Genomic DNA, 24011 nt, shown 5'->3' on the forward strand with positions numbered 1-24011 from the left:
GGCTGGAGTGCAGTGGCACAATCTCAGTTCACTGCAACCTCCGCCTCCTGGGTTCAAGTGATTCTCCTGTTTCAGCCTCCCGAGTAGCTGGGATTACAGGCATGCCCCACCACGCCCAGCTAATTTTTGTATTTTTAGTAGAGACAGGGTCTCACCATGGTGACCAGGCTGGTCTCGAACTCCTGACCTCATGAAGCCCGCCAAAGTGCTGGAATTACAGACATGAGCCATTGGGCCCAGTCTACACCCACAATTTTTAACAGAACAGACCAATCTGGGGGAAAGTCAGCAGGAGAAACTAATAGACAATTTGACAATAAAGAATCCAGGTGTGGTAAAAATGATTTATTTTTGAAGCACAGTAACAGCTATGCAACTGGGAACATTTCATTTACCTGTCCCATCTATGTTTTTGTGTCACAAAGACATATACTAAGACTTCGGAAAAATTCCAAAGGGGATTACACTTGAAATGTGCTGTGTTTTCACTTTTTTTTCTTTTTTGTACTTGTCTTATTCACAGTGAATCAAATAAAATAGCTTTACAGCTTACTAAAACTCAAACTTGTTCTCAAAGGAAGCAGTTTAAACATTTTAACTGAAAAATCAGCAACACATCGATTCTACATCAGGAAACCGAACCAGTGGACAAAAAGTAGCTCTAATAGAAAGCGTGTCTTGTCAAAAGGTTAAAAATAAAAATAAAGGCCCAGTGCAGTGGCTCATGCCTGTAATCCCAACATTTTGAGTCTCTACAAAAAACAGAAAATATTAGCTGGACGTGGTGGCTCAACTGTAGTCCCAGCTACTCAGGAGGCTGAGGCACAAGGACTGCTTAAGCCTGGGAAGTCAAATCTGCAGTGAGCCCTGACTGCACTACTGCGCTCCAGCCTGGGTGGCAGATGACAGAGTGGAACCCTGCCCCGTTCCTCTCCCCCGCCAAAAAAAAAACCCACACACATCATGAGGAAAATCCAACTTATTTACAAAGAGTGGGCCATCTTCAGGACTGAGATCCCAATATGATACAGTAAAACTGTGGGTGCACCGTCCTCTTTGGAAAAAGGGGGTGAGGAACAGGTCTGTCTCAATCCATGCTAAGAATCTGGTTTTAAAAGATCAAAGGAGTCTCAAAGGAAAACCTAACATCACTGTATGCCACAGGGGTGTCATTTACCATGAATGAAAGGGCTGGGAACGCACTCTCCCTGAGGTGCCCCCCAGGCCTGCCAACCTCTCATGAAATCTGGTAGTAAACTGTCAAGAGATCCCTCTGAACCAGCAGGCTGCAGGAAGCTTGTGGGGTTGAGGGCTGGTCTTCTCCTGGGAAGTACCTCCTGCTTTCCCCAAACTGCCAAGCTACCAAGCCCTCTAATGAACAAATAAACCATAGCCTGGAGGGCTGGCAAGGTAACCAGAATGGGTGGATGCTGCCAGGAGAGGCCAGGGTCCCCTGAGGATTCGGGGGTCGGCACTCTGGCAGCACCATCTCACTTCTTAGCCATTGCAAATGGGTAGGCCCCTTCTCTTCAAACCCAGAGCAGTAGCTGGCTGAAAGAAACGGCACCAGGAGGATGGCAATAAACTCTGACTGAGCGCATGTCAGCTTTCTGCTGACCCACCTGTAGATTTCAGAGCAAAAGTTCTGACTCACCCAGTCCCAGTTTAACTGTGAAGTGTGGCTCTCGTGCTTACAGTCCCAGTTACTCAGGAGGCTGAGGCAGGAGGATCGCTTGAGTCCAGGAGTTTGAATCTTCAGTGAGCTATGATCACACCACTATACTCCAGACAGTGACAGAGTGAGACTCTGTCTTTTTTTTTTTTTAAGATGGAGTCCCGCTCTGCCGCCCAGGCTGGAGTGCAGTGGCATGATCTCAACTCACTGCAACCTCCACCTCCTGGGTTCAAGCGATTCTCCTGCCTCAGCCTCCTGAGTAGCTGGGACTACAGGTGTGTGCCACCATGCCTGGCTAATTTTTTGTATTCTTAGTAGAGACAGGGCTTCACCATGTTGGCCAGGTTGGTCTCAAACTCCTTACCTCAAGTGATCTGCCTGCCTCAGCCTCCCAAAGTGCTGGCATTACAGGCATGAGCCACCATTCCAGGCCGAGACTCTGTCTTATTACAAAAAAAAAAACACACACACACACACACAGAAGAAAGAAGAAGTAAAAGAAGGCGGCTCAGCTGGTACGGTAGAAGGCCTATTCTGGAAACTGCCATGATGGGTGGCTAAAAAAAAAAAAAAAAAAAATTGAAGATACTTAACCCTGAGCCAAACGGTATGTGTCTGTGTGGTGTGTGTGAGTATGTACATGTGTGAGGCTGCATATGTGTGTGTGTGTACATTTGTGTGGTGTGGGGTATGTGTGTGAAGGGGGGTGAAGGTCCCAGAGGCAGCCCTGGGACAAAGCACTCCTGCCACTTGTCCCCAGCATGGCACAGCCACACAATTCAGAGCACAGCAGAGCCCACACCTGGAGGCTGGGCTCCCCTTGCAGGTGGCGTTAGCAATAGCCAACATGAAAAATTCCAGATAGCAAACCTCCCCTGGCCACCTGACTACATATTTCAAACATTATCTGATGTAATGAAATTCAAGACCATTCACAGTCTTTTTTAAACTTCTGACTACAACCCACATTGAGGTTAGTTACACGGTTGCCAAGAGGGTAGGGACACAGGCTAGGTAACAAGAGTTCAGACTCAGCCTGATTGCACAGGGTGCGCTCTGACCTGTCCCAGTCCGCTGTTTGTGGTGGTGACCCACTAAATTGATTTTGTGACCCACTTGTGGATTCTACTGCAGCTTGGACCTGCAGTCTCCGTGCACATGGAAAATCATTCCCTCCACGGAAGTAGGTGGGCCTCCCCGCAGCAGGCCCCAGCCTCAGTGAGTATCACCAAGTGCCACCAAGCCCCCACAACCCTGCTGAGGAGGAGGAAGCAGGCTTCCCTAACCATCTTTAAAGAAAAGGGGGCGCCACGGTGGGCCCACTCAGGTCCAGGCTGGCAACCATAGGTCCACCCGTCCAAGACTCAAGGCGAGGCTGGGCCCTGCAAGGGCGTGGTGGTCCCTTAGGGCTTGCCCAGCGGCGCCCCAGCGCTCTGGGATCTCTGCACCAGGAGGATGAGCCTGGCGAGGTCGGAGAGCGCCGGGAACGCGGCCATCACACGGTCCACCTGGTCGCGCGGGAAGACGCTGTAGAGCGCGATGCGAGCCCGGGCGCGAGCCTCCCCCTCGTCCTCGGCCGCATACCCTGAAAGTCCCCCAGTGGCGCCGTCGCCCCAGGCCGGCTCCGCCCAGGCGGAGCGCCCAGGGAAGCGGTCGGAGCGGGGTAGACGGGCCCACGGGTCGTCGGGCAGCCTGCGCGAGGAAAGCAAGTCGCCGTGCAGGTCCCTAGGGCGGTGTTCGCCCCGCGGCTGGAGCTGCAGGCCGGGCGGAGGCGGGAGGTCGCCTGGGGAGAACTGGCTCTCCGGGCTAGGGAGGCTGAGCGGGCCTGGCACCTGGCAGCCCGCGGAAACCCAGTCGGGCCCTCCCAGTCGGGGCGTGAGGCCACAGGCGTGGCCCAGGGGAGGCGGCCCGAGGGGCCCCGGGTCGTCGCTGAAGGCCAGCCGAGAGAAGCTCCCCTGCAGGGCGACCAGGTCTGGGGACCCCCGCGCCAGCGGGAGGCTGTGCGCAACTGGCTCCCGGGGTGCCGCCCGGGCTCCTGCGGGGCCGCCCGGGGCTCTCGGTGGCAGCTGCTCCTCGGCGCCCGCGCCAGGCCGGGCCCCTGTCTTGGCGCGGAGCTCGTCGGCCACCGCCAGCTGCGCGTGGTGCGGCCTCTCCGGGTGGTAGAACTTGCACTTGATGCCATAGGTGCATTTCTTGCCTGAAAGGGGCGGGGGCAGAGAGGGCGAGGCGTGAGGCCGGGGGCGCGGAGGGGCGGTGCTGCCTGGTGCATCCGGGGAGTGCCAGCCCGCCCGCCTCTCCGTGGAGAGTCCGCCAAGCAGGCCCCCAGGCCGCCGCGGACTCCGAAGACTTAGCGCTCTGGAAACGCCTCAGGATCTGGGCTCGAGACCGAGGTGGGGAGAAGTGCCCAGGAGGCGCGGTCAGCTGGGCACACTCATCCCAGGGTATGCAGAGGAGTGTCGGTCCCAGGTCCCTTTGACCAGGGACTAAGACCAAATCTCTGGATTCAAAGACTTTCAGCCTCCACTTCCCCAGGAACCCTGTGGATAAGGCCAGGCTTAGGGAGTGGGCGGTAGGGAGTGGGCGCTCGGGGCATAGAACTGCCCCTGCAGTGCTGCGTCAGTTCCTACCGTTCTCCCTGTTCGCTGTGTTTAACGCTTGCCTTCACCCTGCACGCTGTTCTAACAGAGTCGTGAACAAAAGATCAAGTGTTACCATCCAGACCCAGGGCTTCTGAGAGTGAAAGGGGGAAGGAGTCAGCCTGAATGTATGCATAGTCACCTAATTCTAACAAGAATTGATTGACTGTCACCCAAGCCTTTACTGAACTTGGAGACATCAAATAACTTGGTGAAGCAAGTCAGTGAAAGAGCTGACTAGAAGGCTGGCATCCCCCTGGGTGCTAGGATAAAATTCTTAACTCTTCATGGATAGCAGTGACCAAAATCCATAAGGTGGGGGGGTGGGGTAGGGTGAGGACAGAAGCTGCCGGGGGCCAGGTGAAGGGACTGAGACCCGCAGCTGGGTTTGTGTCCAGCCTCCTGGCTTCTCAGACATAGCGTTGCTGTGTGCATGATCTCTGCATCCGACCGTGGCATGGGACCCTGGCTCCCATGAAATCACCAGCCAGGATGTCAGTTCTGCAATAACCCTGTCAGGAAAGTTCACTCTCCAGGGTGGCATAGCTGGAGGGCAGAATTTGGGCAAGAGCCCAGGCTGCTGAGCACCAGGCCAGTGCTTTTTGACTGTGCTCCTGTACTGCCCCCACATAAGGCCCTGAACAGGGCCCGCGAAGCACTGGGCACTACCCACCATAGGGACAATGCTGCCAGGATGGCTCTGGGGGCTTCGGCTTCCTGCTCAGGAAGTTGCTCAGGGAAGGTCCGTGGCGGCCCAGGGGGTCATCAGGAGGCATGAACCTGGAAAATAAGCACAGGCGCAACTGCAAGACCACCTGGGATTTGCCACCAGCACCTGTACAAAAGAAGCAGGCCCAAGTTCCCCGAGAGCACCAGGAAGCATTCGGCCCTGGGCCCACCATAACCCAGCAGGATGTCACAGCATCTTAAAGCAAAAGCTTCCCTTCACACTGAACCCCATGCAGAGCACACAGCACAGCTCTGGGCTTCTTTGGGTGTTTCTCCCGCTGTGGTTCAAGCCAGCAGTGTCAGAATCACCTAGCAGCTTAAAAGTGCAGTCATCTGAGTGCAGTGGTTCACATGGGTAATCTCAACACTTTGGGAAGCTGAGGCAGAAAGATCCCTTGAGCTCAGGAGTTCAAGACCAGCCTGGGCAGCATGGTGAAACCTTGTCTCTACAAAAAGTAAAAAAAAAAAAAAAAGAAAGAAAAGAAAATTAGCCGGGTGTGGTGGTGAATGTCTTTAGTCCCAGCTACTCGGGAGGCTGAGGTGGGAGGATGACTGAGCCTGGGAGATGGAGGCTGCAGCGATTTGTGATTGTGCCACTGCACGCCAGCCTGGGTGACAGAGTGAGATCCTGGCAAAAAAAAAAAAAAAAATTTGCAGCCTCCGAGCTTCACACAAGACCTGACTCATCAGAATCTGAAGTTGTTCAGGAATCTGCTTTTAAGAACTTCCCCTTTGGAAGGCCGAGGCGGGCAAATTGCCTGAGCTCAGGAGTTCAAAACCAGCCTGGGCAACACAGTGAAACCTCATCTCTACTAAAAAATACCAAAAAAATTAGCTGGGCGTGGCAGCAGGTGCCTGTATTCCCAGCTACTCAGGAGGCTGAGGCAGGAGAATTGCTTGAACCCAGGAGGCAGAGGTTGCAATGAGCCGAGATCACGCTACTGCACTCCAGCCGGGACGACAGAGTGAGACTCCATCTCCAAAACAAAAAAGAACTTCCCAGGTGATTTTTATCCAGGAAAATGAAAGTATAATTGCTCTAAGGGCTCCTCTGGCTTCCCACTGTCCTCAACAAAAGGTTAGAAACCTCTATGAGGTTAACAAACACTTCCAGAAAAGCCAAGAGTGGTGTCATACGCCTGTAGTTCCAGCTACTAGAGAAGCTGAAGAGGGAGGATCCCTGGAGCCCCGGAGTCCAGCCTGGGCAAGAGAGCTAGACTCTGTCTCTAAACAAACAAACAAACAACAACAGTTCCAGAAGGTTTCAGAGTTGTATGAGCTCCTTGAGGCTTACGTCCCATTTCTCCTGTGTTTCACCCCTTGAAACAGAGCTGTGTGACACAGCTCTGGGCTGTGAACCTGCAGGTGAAGAGGTTCAATAGGAACAGGGAGTTTGAATCAGTGAGGAAGTGGACCCCAAATGCTGCCTGCACATACAGCCACCTCACAGACTTAACCTCCTCTGCACACCCTGGGGGCACAGGATCTGGTCGCAGTTTCCAGGCTGCCCTGCCCCCGACCTGCCCTTCTCTTCTCCCTGGCATGGAGCCCTAATGAGGAAGGGAATGCATGCTCAGAGTTCAACAGGGAAAACCCAATTCCTCAGAAGGAAAACGCCCCTTGCTAAGTGAGGTTCCACTTTCTATATAAATACTTTTGTTCCCAAGGCCACTTCCAGGTCATACAAAGGTTCTGTAGAGAGTTTGGGATTCTAAATCAAGGAGGAGATGCTTTTATGGGTTGCTGTCCCCCTAAGAGTCCAGAGTCATGCTGAAGTCCCACTCTGCAGAGAGCTGGGTGATCCCCGGCCCTGTGTGGCCTCCACAGAGCAGCTCCCAGCTGCACAGCCGGCTTCTCAGAATTGGGCCTTGACCAAGAATCTGGGGAACCGCCCACTGTGGTTATTAAAAGTTCCCAAAGACTTCCTCTCCTGCTCTCCCAAGAGCAGAAGCTGTGCCAAGAGGGCCCTGTGGACGTGCCTGGGGCACCAGCGCAGGCGCCCTCGCTCACAAGCGGGCGGCAGGCCCTGCCTCCTGGCAGGCCCTTAACAGAGGCCAGTGCGTCAAAAGGACTTGGCCCCGGCCCCAGGCTGTCGTCAGGCCAGAGATGGCCGTGTCCCTGAGAGCTCAGTGAGGATTTCATAGGCCCAGACTAGCCAGATTCCTCCAGGCCACAGATGGACAGTGAGAGCCACCGGCCTTTTGCAGCTGGAAATGACAATGGGGGCTCCTGCAGGGCGCTGCTGCCATGCCTCTAGCCCTCCACCTCCATGGCTGCAGGAGCAATTGGCCATGGGGACCACAGTACCCCTTGGGGCACCATGTCCTGGGAATAGCTGCTACCACTTCTGGGGCACAATTGTCTCTAGTCCTCACAATGATCTCAGAGGTGACACTATTAATCCCTTTTCAAGCTAAAGAACATTCAGCTCAGACAGGCTGAGTGGTTCCCCCTTGACTCCCAGCCAGTAAGCGGCAGGGCCTCAGATGGAAACCTCACCTGCCCCAGCCCTTTCTCAAACATCACACTGTGTCCCTGGGTCCAGAGTCAGGAGCTGCTCAGTTGTGTGCAAACAGCCTGAGCCCAGACCTCTCTCCCCATCGACCCTTCCCCGGGCCACGGCCATTCACTCGGTCATTCCTTTACAACTAGTTACTGCACGCCTGTGGGTCAGGCATGCTGGAGACACCACACGTGAGACAGATACAGTCCCTGCCCTCACAGAACTGAGGAGTTTGTCTCAAACCACATTCCAAAAAGTCAGTCAAGAGCCCAGAATGAGGGCTAAGCTAACACTGCCTGGAACAGAAATGGAAATGGGAGCAACAGGCCAGCTGGCTGTGCTCTGTCACACACTGCTGTGGTCTCCAGACCCCCATCCACCTTGCCAGTGTTGCCCTCACCACCTGCTAAGCGGTTTGTGCCTGTGGCCCTGGTGTCCCTCTCCGCCTCCAGCCATAGCCAGTTGGTCTGGGATGAACTGACCCAAGGGTCCTATTTCAGGGCTACATGAACCAGCCAGGTTCTCCTGAACATTTCAACCCAGAGGTACGGAGACAGTCAGGGCCAGGCAAGGGGAGATCTTTACAGCCCAAAACAAAAGATTCTGGGCGGGTCTCAGTGGCTCACACCTAAAATCTCAACACTTTGGGAGGCTGAGGCAGTAGGATCCCTTGAGCCCAGGCGTTCAAGGCTGCAGTGAGCTGTGATCATGCCACTGCACTGCAACCTGGGCAACAGAGTCAAGGCCCTGTCAAAAAAAAAAAAAAAAAAAAATCTGTTGCCCACTCCCATATGTAATTCAAAACTTTTGTTAAAAAAAAAAAAAAAAAAAAAAAAAAAAGCAGTGGCTCACGCCTGTAATCCCAGCACTTGGGGAAGCCAAGGTGGACAGATCACGAGGTCAGGAGATGGAGGCTATCTGGCTAACACGGTGAAACCCTATCTCTACTAAAAATACAAAAAATTAGCCAGGCATGGTGGTGCGTGCCTGTAATTCCAGATACTCAGGAGGCTGAGGCAGGAGAATCGCTTGAACGCCAGAGGCAGAATTTGCAGTGAGCCAAGATTGAGCCAATCTAGCCTGGGTGACAGAGCAAGACTCCATCTCAAAAAATAAAATAAAATAAGACAAAAACCTGAAATAAGTGAAAGGCAATACAACAAAGTATAGATCTTTTCCATGATGACTCTTTCAATAATCTGAAGTACGCAATTCTGTTTTTTTTAAGTTAGTGGTGCCCTAAGCGCATGCTTGCATGCTTGGCCCACATCTTGGGCTTCTCTGTAGTGTGTCAGATGTGGCCCTGGGAACAGCAAGGTCAGAGCAAAGCAGCCCGCCGAGAATGCGGACCTGGGAGAGCTCTGTCTCGGGGCTGAGTGACCGGGTGACCCCAAGCTCCGCCACCTGGAGGTGGGCGTGGCCACTGCCCCGCCCCCGAACCCCCGCCCGCCCGGGTGTCAGGACCCCAGCCGGCCGTACCGGTCGTTGACAAAGGAGAACATGAGCAGCCTCTGCTCGATGAACCACTTCCACTCGGGGTTCTCGCTCTGCAGGTCCCGGTAGTTGTCGTTGGAGACGATGACGCCGTCCTGCTCGTAGGCCACCTTCACGATGTAGCGGTCGTCGTAGCAGACCAGGCGCTTGCCGTGCACCTTGCGGGATGGCGTGTACACCAGCACCGCCTGCCGCTCCAGCTCCGCCAGCACGTGCTGCTCTGGGGGCGGGCGATGGAGATGCGGGTGAGGGCCCAAGGGCACCGCCCCTGAGGACCACCCCCAACGCGAGGCCACCCGCCTCCCCACCCGCTTCCCGGGCCGGTCAAATGAGGGCCAGGGAGGTTTTGAGGGGAGCGGGGGAAAAATTTTTCAGTTTTTCCCGCCATAGCGTTCGCTCCTTTCACCCCATTTCACTGAATTTGCCTGAAGCCCCAGGTAAAGCGGGCGTGTGGCTTCCGTCCTGCCCACGTCATGACAGGAGTCCAGAAAGCCGTACTCTGCAAGGGAGAGTCACTTTAGAAGGAAGCACTCAGCCACAGCCTTTGTCCTTTTGAGGGATCCATGCCACAATGCCCCTACGGTAGCAGGCACAGAGGCCTCCTGGAGAAAGACATTCCTGTATTAACCGGGACCTTGGTGATGCCTTCAGCATGATGGGGAGCCTTGCCTCCACCTGAAAAGCCCTGCATGGGCCCCTAGCTGGGAGTCAGAGGTCCATCTTCTCCCACCATACAGGAACCTGCCTGGGACACCTTTGGGATGGAGCACCCCATCTCTGACAAGAACATCATAGAAAGCGTCCAGGACTAGGAATCCAGCCTGGAGTCTGGGCTGGGCTCCAGTTCCTGGGTACTTCACCCCCGTTTAATGTCCCTCCGGTTTTATATTTATAAAATGAAGATAGCAACGCCTCCTCTTCTGGTCTCAGAGTGTCTGTAAGTGGACTGAGCTCAAGGGAGTGCGAGTTCTTGCAAAAACTACTCGAGAGATAAACATACACCAGATGGTACAAACATTACAAGGCCTTTTTTATCAGAGGTTAAAATCTGCATCCCAGGAGGGCCTAATGTTTGATCTGAATTTTGCCTTTGGAGACATGCAGGAAAAAAAAAAATCCATTTGACACGTAATAATTACTCAGGTCCCTCAAGTTTAAGTCCTTTCCCATATGACACTGTTGGCTGATTTTTAAAAGGTGCATAATGCAGCTATGGTACAAAGAACAAAAATAAAGACACCACATATCCAGCATCTCCTTTGAGAAACAGGTGGTGGCTCATGTTTGGAAGTCCCCTTTGTCCCCTCAGTCTGCAATCCTCTCCATTCCCCTTAAGCCCTTAGGATAACCCTAGTTTTAGAACGCCGTGTTTATAATTTCCTTGTTTTTAGTTTTAAAAATGCAGATTATGAGAATCATTTTCTTTCTTTTTTTTCTTTATTTTTTTTGACAAGATCTCACTGTGTCATCCAGGCTGGAGTGCAGTAGCACGATCATGGCTCACTGCTGCTTCTACCCTCCAGGCTCAGGTGATCCTCTTACCTCAGCCTCCCGTGTAGCTAGGACTGCAGGCATGCACCACCACGCTCAGCTAATTTTTGTATTTTTTGTAAAGATAGGGTTTCACCATGTTGCCCAAGCTGGTCTCAAACTTCTAGACTCAAGCATCCACCCACCTCAACCTCCCAAATTGCTGGGATTACAGGGGTAAGTCACCATGCCCCGCTGAGGACTATTTTCAGTGTGATTACACATTAGTCTTGACACAAATGGAATCATACTATACCTATACTTAAGCAGCTTGTCTTTTTTGTTCATCATTGTGTTTGTGAGGTTTGGTTATGTCATATGTTCATCACTGTTAGTCTTGCATCTAAGTCCCTGGCACAGAAGAAGCAAGAGCCTCTTCAGGGTATATCTCCAAGGGTGAATATGGATTAGCGGTATGGAAGGCACTTTACAAGGTAATGCCAAATTGTTTTCCAGAGTGGTGATGCCAACTTACATACCCAACACAGCACATAAGACAACCTTGCCGACACTTGGCATTTTCAGGCTTTTGAATTTTTGCCAATCTGGTGGGCACAAAATGGCCTCCTACTGTGGTTTTATTTTGCATTTCTCTGGTTGCTAATGAGATTGAGTATCTTTTCATACGTTTGTATGTTTATATGGCCATATATGTTTCCTTTTCTGTAAACAGCTTATTCATGCTTTAGCCCATCTTTCTGTTGATTCATTGTCTTTTCTCATTGATTTGAAGAAGTTCTCTCTAGACCTAGGCAGTAATCCTTCATCAGTAATGTGTGATGTATAACCCACCCCCACACTCTCACCCCAGTATGAGGCTTATCTTTTCACTTTTTTGTTTTTGTGGTATCTATTAATGAATAAAAGCTTTTATTCATTAATAGGTTGAGAGGGCGGTAGGGAGTGGGTGCTCGGGGCATAGGACTGCGCCTGCAGTGCCGCCTCAGTTCCCACTGTTCTCCCTGTTCGCTGTTTCATTAATAGGTTGTGTGGGCCTCTTTGGGTGTTTCTCCCGCTGTGGTTCAAGCCAGCAGTGTCAGAATCACCTAGCAACTTAAAAGTGCAGTCATCTGAGTGCAGTGGTTCACATGGGTAATCTCAACACTTTGGGAAGCTGAGGCAGAAAGATCCCTTGAGCTCAGGAGTTCAAGACCAGCCTGGGCAGCATAGTGAAACCTTGTCTCTATAAAAAGTAAAAATAAAAAGGAAATTAGCTAGGTGTAGTCAAATTATACCTGACATACATGTATGTATTACATTTATTACATCATACATAATAAATAGTGAAATTTATTCATCTTTCCTTATAAGTTTGCATTCGTTGTGGCTTATTTAAAAATTCCTTCCCTACCCCAAAGGAATTTCTCTACTTTTTCCTACATTATATTTAAGTATTACACTACTGTTGAAATTCACCATTCTTCATATTCAAACCATAAAGAATAATTCAGGACAACCAGTTCATGACAGGGAACTGAACACAAGTATTTATATTTCCTCCTTCTCATAGTTCCAATGTAATGAAAGGTGGAGGAGAGCTGTAATCATGTTAAAAGTAGGTTTGGGGACAGCAGCAAACCCCGGATTTTGACATATTTTATGAAGACAGAAAGTAGCGAGGATCTTATTGATTGGGGCATGAAGGGAACCACAGCCCAGAATGTGTGCAGAAGGCTGGAGTGGAGGTGGGAGCCATTTCCCTGCAGTCTTGGAGCACTCCCAGTGGTGGAGATGGAGTGGACGTTGGTAAAGTCAGGATGACTAACAGGTGAGCTGAGCTACTCCCTGGCAGCTGCTCCCAGGAGCATGGACCTCCACTCATTTCCCATCCCCATCCCGATAAACAAAGTGAAGATACAACCAGGAAGGAGGAAGCCTCCCATTGTTGCTGTTGACCTCCTAGAATAAAACCATAAAACCATCATCATCCTGCCATTGGAATAAGTGGTGGGCAGAGGTGCCAGGCTGCCTGCCTGCCTGCCTACTCCATGCCAGGTATACTAAAGTGAAAACTGCCAGTCAACACAAATGGTCCGCACTGCCATTCAGGGAGAAGTTATCATACTAGGAGAGAAAACCCATGGCAATTGCACAGATACACAGTCATGTGCTGCATAACAATGTTTCAGGCCATGTGTGTGACAGTGGTACCATAAGACTATAACAGAGTTGAAAAATTCCTATCATCATAGCCATCCTGACCTTGTAGTGTGACACGTGACTCATGTGTCTAAGGTGATGCTGGTGGAAACACTCTACTTTGCTGCCAGTTGTGCAAAAGTCTAGCGTGTACAATTATGTACAGTATATAACACTTGATCATCATAATAAAGAGCTTTGCATCTGATCTCTTCTCACACGTGAGCATCCCTAATCCAAAAATCTGACCAACATGATGTTCAAAGGAAATAGTCACTGGAGCATTTGGGATTTGGGATTTTTGGATTAGGAATGCTGAACCAGTAAGCATAATGAAAATATTCAGGAATTCAAAACACTTCTGGTCCCAAGTATTTCAGATAAGGGATACTCAACCTGTTTAAGAAGCCAAACAACAAACAAGACCCTGTTTGTTTAAACCACAGTGTTCTCACCGTGCCTAGTGGCTCATGCTTGTAATTCTAGCGCTTTAGGAGACTGAGGCGGAGGGATTGCTTGGGACCAGAAGTTAAAGACCAGCCTGAGCAACATGGCAAAACCCTGTCTCTACAAAAAACAAAAACTAGCTAGGGCCGGGTGTGGTGGCTCACACGTGTAATCCTAGCACTTTGGGAGGCAGAGGAGGGTGGATCACCTGAGGTCAGGAGTTCAAGACCAGCCAACATGGTGAAACCCCATCTCTAATAAAAATACAAAAATTAGCTGGGTGTGGTGGCGCGTGCCTATAGTCCCAGCTACCTGGGAGGCTGAAGCAGGAGAATCGCTTGAACCTGAGAGGCAGAGGTTGCAGTGAGCCAAGATCGTGCCATTGTACTTTGGCCTGGGTGACAAGAGTGAAACTCCATGTTGAAAGAAAGGAAGAAAGAAAGAAAGAGAGAGAGAGAGAGAAAGAAAGAGAGAGAGAGAGAGAGAGAAAGAAAAAAAGAAAGAAAGAAAGAAAGAAAGAAAGAAAGAAAGAAAGAAAGAAAGAAAGAAAGAAAGAAAGAAAGAAAGAAAGAAAGAAAGAAAGAAAGAAAGAAGAAAGAAAGGAAGGAAGGAAGGAAGGAAGGAAGGAAGGAAGGAAGGAAGGAAGGAAGGAAGGAAGGAAGGAAGGAGGGAGGGAAGGAGGAAGGAGGGAGGGAAGGAGGAAGGAGGGAGGGAAGGAAGAAAGGAACCAGCTGGGTGTGGTGATGGGCACCTATAGTCCCAGCTACTGAAAAGGCTAAGGTAGGAGGATCTCCTGAGCCAGGGGAGAGCAAGTCTGCAATGAGCCATAGTGAGACTCCATCTCAAAAATAAATAAATAAATAATAAAACCGCAGTATTCTAATATTTGTAGCTTAAAATATTCCTAGCTGATTGAAGAATTAAAAATGAAGAGGCTGGGTGAGGTGACTCTTGCCTGTAATCCCAGCACTTTGGGATTTTGAGGAGGGCAGATCACGAAGTCAAGAGATTGAGAAAATCCTGGCCAACATGGTGAAATCCTATCTCTACTAAAAATATAAAAATTAGTTGGGTGTGGTGGCACGTGCCTGTAATCCCAGCTACTCAGAAGGCTGAGGCAGGAGAATCACTTGAACCTGGGAGGAGGAGGTTGCAGTGAGCCGAGATCGTGCCACTGTACTCCAGTTTGGCGACAGAGAAAGATTCGGTCTCAAAAAATAAGAAGAAGAATTCCCTGGGTCTCAGTTTTCTTCTTCTTTTTAAATAAAGAGATTAGATGAGGTATTCAGTAAATAAATATTACCTGACCAAATAAATGTCTCTTTCAAATCCTATAAACTATTAGGAGTGAAATACAGATCCAGTGTCTCTTCAGGTATTAAAAGGTGTCAGGCACAATTATTTTGATAACTTAACACACCAAAAGAGTAATTTGTTCATTCATCTACTCAACAACTGCTTAATGAACACCTAATTTTGAACTACTTATTGAATACCAGGTGTTAACGCTAGGTGCTAGGTGCTAGGTGATGGGGCTATGGCATTGAACAGTCATAATCAGTGCCTTCATGGAGCTTATAGCACAGTGAGGAAGACAAACATCATTAAACAAACAACTAAGTAGATATTTGACTATTGATGTTAGAAGTGCACCAAGGAAACGTGTCTAGTACCTCTTGGGCATACATCTGCTCCAGCATACCTTTGATAGGGGTGTCAGCTCTTGGTGGGTCCTTCCTCCAGGATGGAACAAAAACTTTGATGTAGGTATGTCCTCTGTCCCTGAACCAGTCCACAGCCAGCTTGATTCCCCGGCAAGAGAAGGTTTCTTTATTTCCATGGCTACAATGGGAAAACAAGAAATCTGTAGAGACACTGCAAGTGTTCTTAAGAGTGATTCCCTGTGAATATCCTGGATCACAGTCTCATAATCAAGAGGGAACCAGGAAAATCTACATATTAGGCCAGGAGCAGTGGCTCACGCCTGTAATCCCAACACTTTGGGAGGCCGAGGTGGGCAGATCATTTGAGGACAGGAGTTTGAGAACAGCCTGGCCAAAATGGTGAAACCCCATCTCTACAAGAAATACAAAAATTAACCAGGTGTAGTGGTGGCACCTGCAATCCCAGCTACTCTGGAGGCTGGGGCGGGAGAATCACTTGAACCTGAAAGGTGGAGGATTCAGTGAGCCGCAATCCCACCACAGCACTCCAGCCTGGGCAACAGAGGGAGACTCTGTCTCAACAATAACAACAACAACAACAACAAAACACACACATATACACACACAGGAAAAATCTACATTTTAAAGATAGTTCATTCTTTCATTCACAAATAATATCCATTAACAAGAACCACATAGCGTGTGATAGGTATGTAGAGGGTCTTGGGCTCTGTGATAGCTAATACTGAGTGTCAACTCGATTGGATTGAAGAACGCAAAGTATTGTTCCTGGGTGTGTCTGGGAGGGTGTTGCCAAAAGAGATTAACATTTGAGTCAGTGAACTGGGAGAGGCAGACCCACCCCCAATCTGGGTGGGCACCATCTAATCAGCTGCCAGCATGGCTAGAACAAAGCAGGCAGAAGAAAGTAGAACGAGCAGACTTGCTGAGTCTTCTGGCCTTCATTTTTCTCCCATGCTGGATGCTTCCTGCCCTCGACATCAGACTCCAAGTTCTTCAGCTTTTGGACTCTTGGACTTACACCAGTGGTCTGCCAGGGGCTCTTGGGCCTTCAGCCAGACTGAAGGCTGCACTGTCAGCTTCCCTACTTTTGAAGTTTTGGGACTTGGACTGGCTTCCTTGCTCCTCAGCTTGCAGATGGCCTGTTATGGGACTTCACTTTGTGATCGTGTGAGTCAGTACTCCTTAATAAACTCCCCTTCGTATATACATCTAGCCTATTAGTTCTTCGCTCCAGAGAATCCTGACTAACACAGCTCCAAGGAGAATATATTCTGAGGACTAACAGACAAGACCCTCTCTTTAACCGAAGCTAAGAAAGATCAACATAAGACAGAAAGGAGTAGCCATCTACAGAATCACTCTCACCCTGAGAGATGGTCGTAAATGTGTTATTGGGTTTCCCAAGTCCAAGCAAGGAGGCCAATGCACCTCAAATTCCACAGAAGACTTCAGTGGAGGCAATAAGGAGAGAGTGGTTTGAGATCAGGCAGGGCCTTGCAGACAATATGGAAGATTCCTTTCTTCCTCCTAAGAGGAATTAAAAAGCCACGGAAGGATTTTAAGATTTGAGGTAGATGATGTGATGTGATGTGATGTGATGTGATGTGATGTGATGTGATGTGATGTGATGTGATGTGATGTGGTGTGGTGTGGTGTGGTGTGATGTGATGTGGTGTGGTGTGGTGTGGTGTGGTGTGGTGTGGTGTGGTGTGATGTGATGTGATGTGATGTGATGTGATGTGATGATTCAAAAAGCCCAATCTGAGGCCAGGGGTGGTGGCTCACACCTGTAATCCCAGAATTTTGTGAGGCGGAAGCGGGTGGATCATGAGGTCAGGAGATCGAGAACATCCTGGCCAACATGGTGAAACCCTGTCTCTACTAAATATACAAAAATTAGCTGGGCGTGGTGGCGCGTGCCTGTAATCCCAGCTACTCAAGGGACTGAGGCAGGAGGATTGCTTGAACCCGGGAGGCGGAGGTTGTAGTGAGCCGAGATCGCGCCACTGCACTCCAGCCTGGGCGACAAAGCAAAAATTGACGGTGACTTGGACTAAGCTGGTGGTGGTGGATGAGGGAGAAGAGTAGGTGAACTTGAAAGATATTTATTTAGAAAGTCAAATCTCCAGAACTCAATGACTGATTGGATATGGGAGTGATAGAGAAGAAGGCATCAAAGATGACTCAAGATCTCTGGCTTGTGTAACAGGATGGTGGGCTATTCACTGACACCAGGAATTCCGGAAGGGAACAGGGTTAGAGGGAAAGATCATGAGTTTTATTTTAGACACATATCAAGCTGTTAACATTTCCACTTAGAGGAAATGTTAAGTAAACAGTTATGGTGCAGAGGAGATGCCTGAGTGATTAAAGCTGTAGGCCATCTCTGTGTAAGCAATAGCTGAGGCCACATCATGGACAGAATTTCCTGCTCGCCTGGAGAGAAAGTGAGCGGCCTGGGCTGGACCTGGAGGAACTCTGCGACTTTGCAACTGGTTATAGGTAGATGGGGGGCAATATCACATGGGACTCAGGAGGGACGGATCTAAGAAGCAGGAAGAAAACTAGAGGGTGCGCATCAGGAAAGCAGAGGGAAAGGGGCCACCAAACGCTGCTCCAAGTGACTGGTGAAACCTGAAAATGTCCCTCAGACTCAGTCAGTGGGGTCAGTGGGGTTTCGCTGGAGGGAGACAAGTGGATAGATTTGAGATATTGAGAAGGCAAAATCAACTGGACTTAGCCATGGATGAGACAGAGCCTGGCCTCAATTTAGATCACTCTGCCTCCTCTTCCACCTTCAGATCCCAGCTTCATCCTCACTTCCTCAGGAAAGCATCTGCTACTCCCTAGACTCCATCAGATCCGTCTCACGAGCTCTCAATGCACCCTCCCGCTCCTTCCTGGCACTGGGGAACATTCGCACCCATCCAGGGGATCGCCTGGGTCTCCCTTCTTTAAACCATGAGCTCCTCTTGCTCACCACCCAACTCTCAGTGCCCAGCATTGTGCCTAATAATTGTAATGACCCAATTTAAAAGCCGTTGAATAAACGAATGGCTAAGAAGAAACTCCGCTGAGAAGCAGCTAGAAGAGAAGCCGAAGCAAAGGGAAGAGCTGACTGGAAAGATCCAAACACAGGCGTGACTGACATGGTCTAAGGATCAGAAAGACAGGCGTGGGGCTGGAGCACAAGGAATGAGCTCGAGCAACAGGTGTAAAGGGAGAGGCAAGGATAAGTTCTTAGAGAGCCAAGGACCACCACGCCACTCATGCCCTCTCCCGAGAAGCCTGGCAGCCAACCCATATGCAGACAAGGATGACATTTTGAATTCGCATTGCTGTGGTCTCTCTCATATGTGACCTTTTCTGCTATTTTCTCAGGGGAGATTAGGATAGTCACAGTTTATAAAAGAAAAAGGACGCGGTGGCTTATGCCTGTAATCCCAGCACTTTGGGAGGCCGAGGTGGGTGGATCACCTGAGGTCAGGAGTTCAAGACCAGCCTGGCCAACATGGTGAAACCTCGTCTTTACTAAACATACAAAATTAGCTGGATGTGGCAGTGCGCACTTGTAATCCCAGCTACTGGAGAGGCTGAGGCTGGAGAATCTCGTGAGCCCGGGAGGCAGAGGTTGCAGTGAGCCGAGATTGAGTCACTACACTCCAGCATAGGTGACAGTGTGAGATTCTGTCTCAAAAAAAAAAAAAAAAAAGATAAATATCCCTTTCACTATTGAGGCTGAACTCTGAGGCTTGTACAGTGAGGAGAAAATATCAACAGGGATGTCTGTGGTCAAAAGGAAGAGGAAGGCCAAGCGCGGTTGCTCACGCCTGTAATCCCAGCACTTTGGGAGGCCAAGGAGGCAGGATCATGAAGTCAGGAGATCGAGACTATCCTGGCTAACACGGTGAAACCTGTCTCTACTAAAAATACAAAAAAATTAGCTGGGTGTGATGGTGTGCACATGTAGTCCCAGCTATTCGGGAGGCTGAGGCAGGAGAATCGCTTGAACCTGGGAGGCAGAGGTCCCAGTGAGCTGAGATCGCACCACTGCACTCCAGCCTGGGCGACAGCGAGACTCCATCTGAAAAATAAAAACAAAAAGAAGAAGAGGAAGCAGATCGCTGGTACCTTCCAGGCCAGCAGAAGTTGAAAAAGAGGGAAGATGGAAGGAGGAGGAGGTCCTCACCCCGCACCCCTACTCCGGCTCTACCCAGCCCAGCCATACAGGAGGGGGAGATGGAGAAACATCGAGACTGTGTGAACAAGAGGCTGAACCAAAGGCTGAACCTTTGTTTTTCAGCACAACCCGGGCAGGTTGCAAGCCTGTCAGAGAAACCTGGTTTCTGTAGGGCTGCCTTGGAGGAACATAGCTGGAGAGGTGAGTATGAAGCAACACCCCATCCCTCACGTGCCCCCAGGCCTAGTGGACTGTCCGGGGATGGACAAGCTGGTGCCAGTGAGCAGACAGCACTTTAAGCCAGTATGGCTCCCAGAAGGCCACTTCCATGTTCCCTGTTTAGAGGCCAGGCCAGCCCAGCCACTGTGCAGCAGAACCCAGTGAGGGTCCCAGACCCCTCTTCCAGCCAATACCAGGTCTCAAAGGCCCCAGAGGCCATCTGAGACGGGAGGGGGTGGAGAGAAACCACAGAGCCTGAGTCGCCGAGGAGACAGAAGAAACGGAGGCCCCACCTGAGGTACACTGGCAAATGTAAGATGTACACCCCCCCCACCTGAAAAAGAGGGGAAGAGATCGTGCCCGTCATAGGAAATGAGGTCTGTTTTCTGTGTCCCTGAAGCAGTAAAGTGAACAATTGATGACACCCTCCCCCACGTCACCCCGAGACACATGCATCTCTTCAGTGTAGTCAAGTCCACCCTCGGTTAATTCTCAAGAGAAAATAGCACCACCACAATTATTTTAAAAGTTGTTTCTTGGCCAGGCGCAATGGCTCACGCCTGTAATCCCAGCACTTTGGGAGGCTGGGACGGGAGGATCACAAGGTCAGGAGTTCAAGACCAGCCTGACCAACATGGTGAAACCCCGTCTCTACTAAAAATACAAAAATTAGCCAGGCGTGGTGGTGCGTGCCTATAATCCCAGTTACTCAGGAAGTTGCGGCAGGAAAATCACTTGAACCCAGGAGGCAGAAGTTTCAGTGAGCTGAGATTAAGCCACTACACTCTAGCCTGGGTGACAGAGCGAGACTCCATGTCAAAAAAAAAAAAAAAAAAAAGCTGTTTCTTAATTGTTGGTCTCTTTTCAGTTCTCCTTACATATTTGCGTTTAACCATTCACAAGTCATCTCTGACACCTTTGGTGGGTGTAGGAGGCAGTGTTCAGTGGTGAGAGAGAGGAAGGGAACCTGGGCCCTGGCAGAGCTGTCAGTCTCCCTTGGAGCCCACTCCCCAGCACACAGACAGGAATGCACACACCAAAGGGATCCGCTCATCTGCGCGTTCCTTCACAGACTCAGCGCAATTCCTGAATATCTACTACAAGGCTCTGCATTCGTGCTAAAAAGAGACATCACCCCTGCTTCTTGGAGCTCTTTTTTTTTTTTAAAGAAATGGAGTCTCGCTCTGTTACCCAGGCTGGAGTGCAGTGGTACAATCATGGCTTACTGTAGCCTCGACCTCTCAGGCTCAAGCAATCCTCCCACCTCAGCCTCCCAAGTCGCTGGGACTACAGGTGCGCACTGCCATACCTAGCAAATTTTAGAAATTTGTTGTAGAGATAAGGTCTGGCTATGTTGCCCAGGCTGGTCTTGAACTCCTGGCCCCAGGTGATCCTCCAACGTTGGCCTCCCAAAGTGCTGAGATTACAGGCATGAGCCACTGCCCCTGGCCTTGGAGCTCATTTTTAAGATCTGTAGAAGGTTCTGTCTGCCAGGGCACTTTGCACGTTTTGCCTCATTTAATCATTACAACAAGCCGTTGAGGAAGTTACCCTGTCCCCATTTTACCCTTGAGGAGACTGAAGCAAAACAATGTGTCCAACTCTCTGATCTAGGGGCAGCCCTCAAAACCTGACCCCTTAGGCTGCAAACTCTTCCTCCCTAGTCTCCTGAAGACCACTGATTCCCCCCAACTCCATCTATACCCCAGGATCCAGATGGCAGCTCCTTTGGAACAATAGTAACCCACAGTTTAACTGCTCATGCTTAGAGAAGGCACCTCATGCCTTTGTTAACCAATACTGTGAACCAGCTCATCAGGCAGCAAGCCAAGAGCCAGGTCCTGGGAAAAGGAGACAGGAGCTGGGAGTTTTGTTTTTGTCTTTTGCTTGTTTTTGAGGCGGAGTTTTGTTCTTGTTGCCCAGGCTGGAGTGCAATGGCGCAATCTCAGCTCACCGCAACCTCTACCTCCCAGGTTCAAGCGATTCTCCTGCCTCAGCCTCCCAAGTAGCTGGGATGCACCACCACACCCAGCTAATTTTGTATTTTTAGTAGAGACAAGGTTTCTCCATGTTGTTCAGGCTGGTCTCAAACTCCTGACCTCAGCTGATCCGCCCACTTCGGCCTCCCAAAGTGCTGGGATTACAGGCATGAGCCACTGCACCCCGCCAGAGCTGGGAGTTTTGAATAACCAAAGGTACAAATAGGAAGTGGGTTGGCACCTAAGGCAAATTTTGCCTGCCTGACAACTGTGCGTGGGGTAACTGCAATCAGAGTGCCAGCCAGTTTCAGTAACTAGACAATCCAATTGTACACCACTGCATCTTTGACTATTGCCAAGAAGTTCCTGCAAAGGCTAGGGGCTCCCAAAGCAGTCACAGGTGGAGGAAGGTTGTGGCTGTGGGTGGGGGGAAAGAGAGGAGGAATGATTCCTCAGGGGTCTGAGATGTGAAGGGAAGCTGCTGTTGCCAACTCTGTTTCTTACTGGGGGTTCAATTGCAAACACCCTGACCTCACCAGGAGATCTCTCCTCAGCTCAAGACAGGGGAAAGAGAGGGTGAGCAGCGGCTGCTCTGGGAGCTTTCAGCTTACAAGAAATGGGTGCAGACAGGAAGGAGCCCAAGGCTAACGTCGGACAGAACAGATTCAGGTCTGACCCCCCAGCCCTGTCATAAACCCCACCATTATCTTTCTTGCCTGCTGGGAACCCACTGAGAGGGGCATGATGAAAACTGAGAGGATGGCCGGGCGCAGTGGCTCAAGCCTGTAATCCCATCACTTTGGGAGGCCGAGACGGGCAGATCACAAGGTCAGGAAATCGAGACCATCCTGGCTAATCCGGTGAAACCCCGTCTCTACTAAAAAATACAAAAAACTAGCCGGGCGAGGTGGCGGACGCCTGTAGTCCCAGCTACTCCGGAAGCTGAGGCAGGAGAATGGCGTGAACCCGGGAGGCGGAGCTTGCAGTGAGCTGAGATCCGGCCACCGCACTCCAGCCTGGGCGACAGAATGAGACTCCGTCTCAAAAAGAAAAAAAAAAGAAAAAAAAAAAAAAGAAAACTGAGAGGTATGATTTCAAGCCTGATCTCTCTCTTCCTTGGAGATCCCTTACTCCAGCACAAACCAGAGCCTGCAGAGTGTCCTGAGAGTATAAAAATGTAAACAACAGCCAAAGCGAAAATCCCTGTGCACTCCAAAATGAGGACACATTTACATGAAACCCTACTCTGGGGCAGTAAGAGGATGTGAAATTATCAGGTGGTTTCCCCCCAAGCTTGTACTTCAAATCCCGCCTTTTCTAGATTTGCCTATGAATGTAAAACAGGCTGGGCACTTGGGAGTCTGCCCGCCCTAGGCAAGAAAATGCTGCAACTGTTGGCTTGTGAGAATTCATGCTCTTCCCACACGCCACGATGCCGTTTTGAACATGCTTTCAATGAAAGATACCTTCTTTTTAAAAAGTTGCTGGACATTATTCTTAAGGCAAGGTATCTATGGACTCAGATATTCAGCTGAATGATCCAAGCTGATGTCCCTCTCTTTGTCACAGAAACATACACACGGCCCTACCTTAAAGGTATGGAGACTGCACTCGGAAACCAGTCTTTGGGCTGCTAGTCCATGAGAGCTACTATTTGAGGCACATGTGGCACCCTGAGGGCATTCTGGGCACCTGCCCTGCAGAGGGCCCCTGTGAAGGGAGTGGGGCCTCACACCTCCCGTCTGCAGCTGACAAGTCCAGGGCTTGTCAACTGCAGCCAGAGCCCACCTGTGCTCTGCCAGGCTCTGGCTGCAGGTCAAGAGCCTATGGATCAGGGTCTCCTACCCTGTGGCCCTTTCCTAGGCCAGGGGAAGAGCAGAAGGAATGGTAATGTCTCAGGGGAACACGAGGCATTGAAGAGAGCACTGAATCCAGAGCTGGCTCTTCTTGCTCTGTGACCTCAGGCGAGTTACTTACTCTCTCTGAACCTCTAAAGAAGAGAAATTCCTTTTTGAGAAAAATGTATTGACCAGGCACGGTGGCTCACACCTGCAATCCCAGCACTTTGGAGGCTGAGGTGGGTGGGTCACTTGAGGTCAGGAGTTCGAGACCAACCTGGCCAACATGGTGAAACCCTGTCTCTACTAAAAAAATACAAAAATTTGACCAGGTGCAGTGGCTCACACCTGTAATCCCAGCACTTTGGGAGGCCGAGGCAGGCAGATCACGAGGTCAGGTGTTCGAGACCAGCCTGGCCAACATGGTGAAACCCAGTATCTACTAAAATTACAAAAAATTAGCCAAGCATGGTAGCACACGACTGTAGTCCTAGCTACTCGGGAAGCTGAGGCAGGAGAATTGCTTGAACCCAGGAGGTAAGAGGTTGCAGTGAGCCAAGATCTTGTCACTTCACACCAGCCTGGGCAACAGAGCGAGACGACAGAGCGAGACTCTGTCTCAAAACAAACAAACAAAAAACTACAAAAATTAGCCGGGTGTGGTGGCAGGCACCTGTAATCCCAGCTACTCAGGAGACTGACGCAGGAGAATCGATTGAACCTAGGAAGTAGAGGTTGCAGAGAGCCGAGATTGGACCACTGCACTCCAGCCTGGCAAAACAGCAAGACTCCGTCTGAAGAAAAAAATAAAATAAAATAAAGTGTATTTATTTATTTCAAGCGTTTGTAAAATAGCCACCTTGAATCCTCACCTGTTAGAGATGAAAAGGCCTTTTAAGGTTTAGTCCAACCTCCTAATTGTGTAAATAGGGCTCAAGCCAGGTGACTTACCTG

The 24011-nt window shown here is 50.1% G+C and overlaps 1 protein-coding gene across 6 annotated transcripts in view; it reads right to left on the minus strand.

The window, feature by feature from the left end:
- Positions 1 to 332: 332 nt before the first annotated feature.
- The window catches only part of ZC3H12D (zinc finger CCCH-type containing 12D), a 38853-nt gene continuing 15174 nt past the window's right edge, over positions 333 to 24011 (minus strand). For 5 of the 6 annotated variants that reach the window (XM_005552090.5, XM_065543559.2, XM_065543558.2 and 2 more), the window contains 4 exons: positions 14856 to 14995; positions 9023 to 9257; positions 4985 to 5091; positions 333 to 3872 (listed from right to left, as the gene is read on the minus strand). In XM_005552090.5, coding sequence (XP_005552147.2) covers positions 3079 to 3872; positions 4985 to 5091; positions 9023 to 9257; positions 14856 to 14995 — 1276 coding nt within the window. In that variant the 3' untranslated portion in view covers positions 333 to 3078. Of the gene's footprint in view, positions 3873 to 4984; positions 5092 to 5301; positions 5487 to 9022; positions 9258 to 14855; positions 14996 to 24011 lie in introns of those variants that run through there. The other variant, XM_074037213.1, reaches the window with a different exon arrangement.

This window comes from Macaca fascicularis, chromosome 4 (genome assembly GCF_037993035.2).
Source record: "Macaca fascicularis isolate 582-1 chromosome 4, T2T-MFA8v1.1".
NCBI classification, from domain to species: Eukaryota; Metazoa; Chordata; class Mammalia; order Primates; family Cercopithecidae; genus Macaca; species Macaca fascicularis.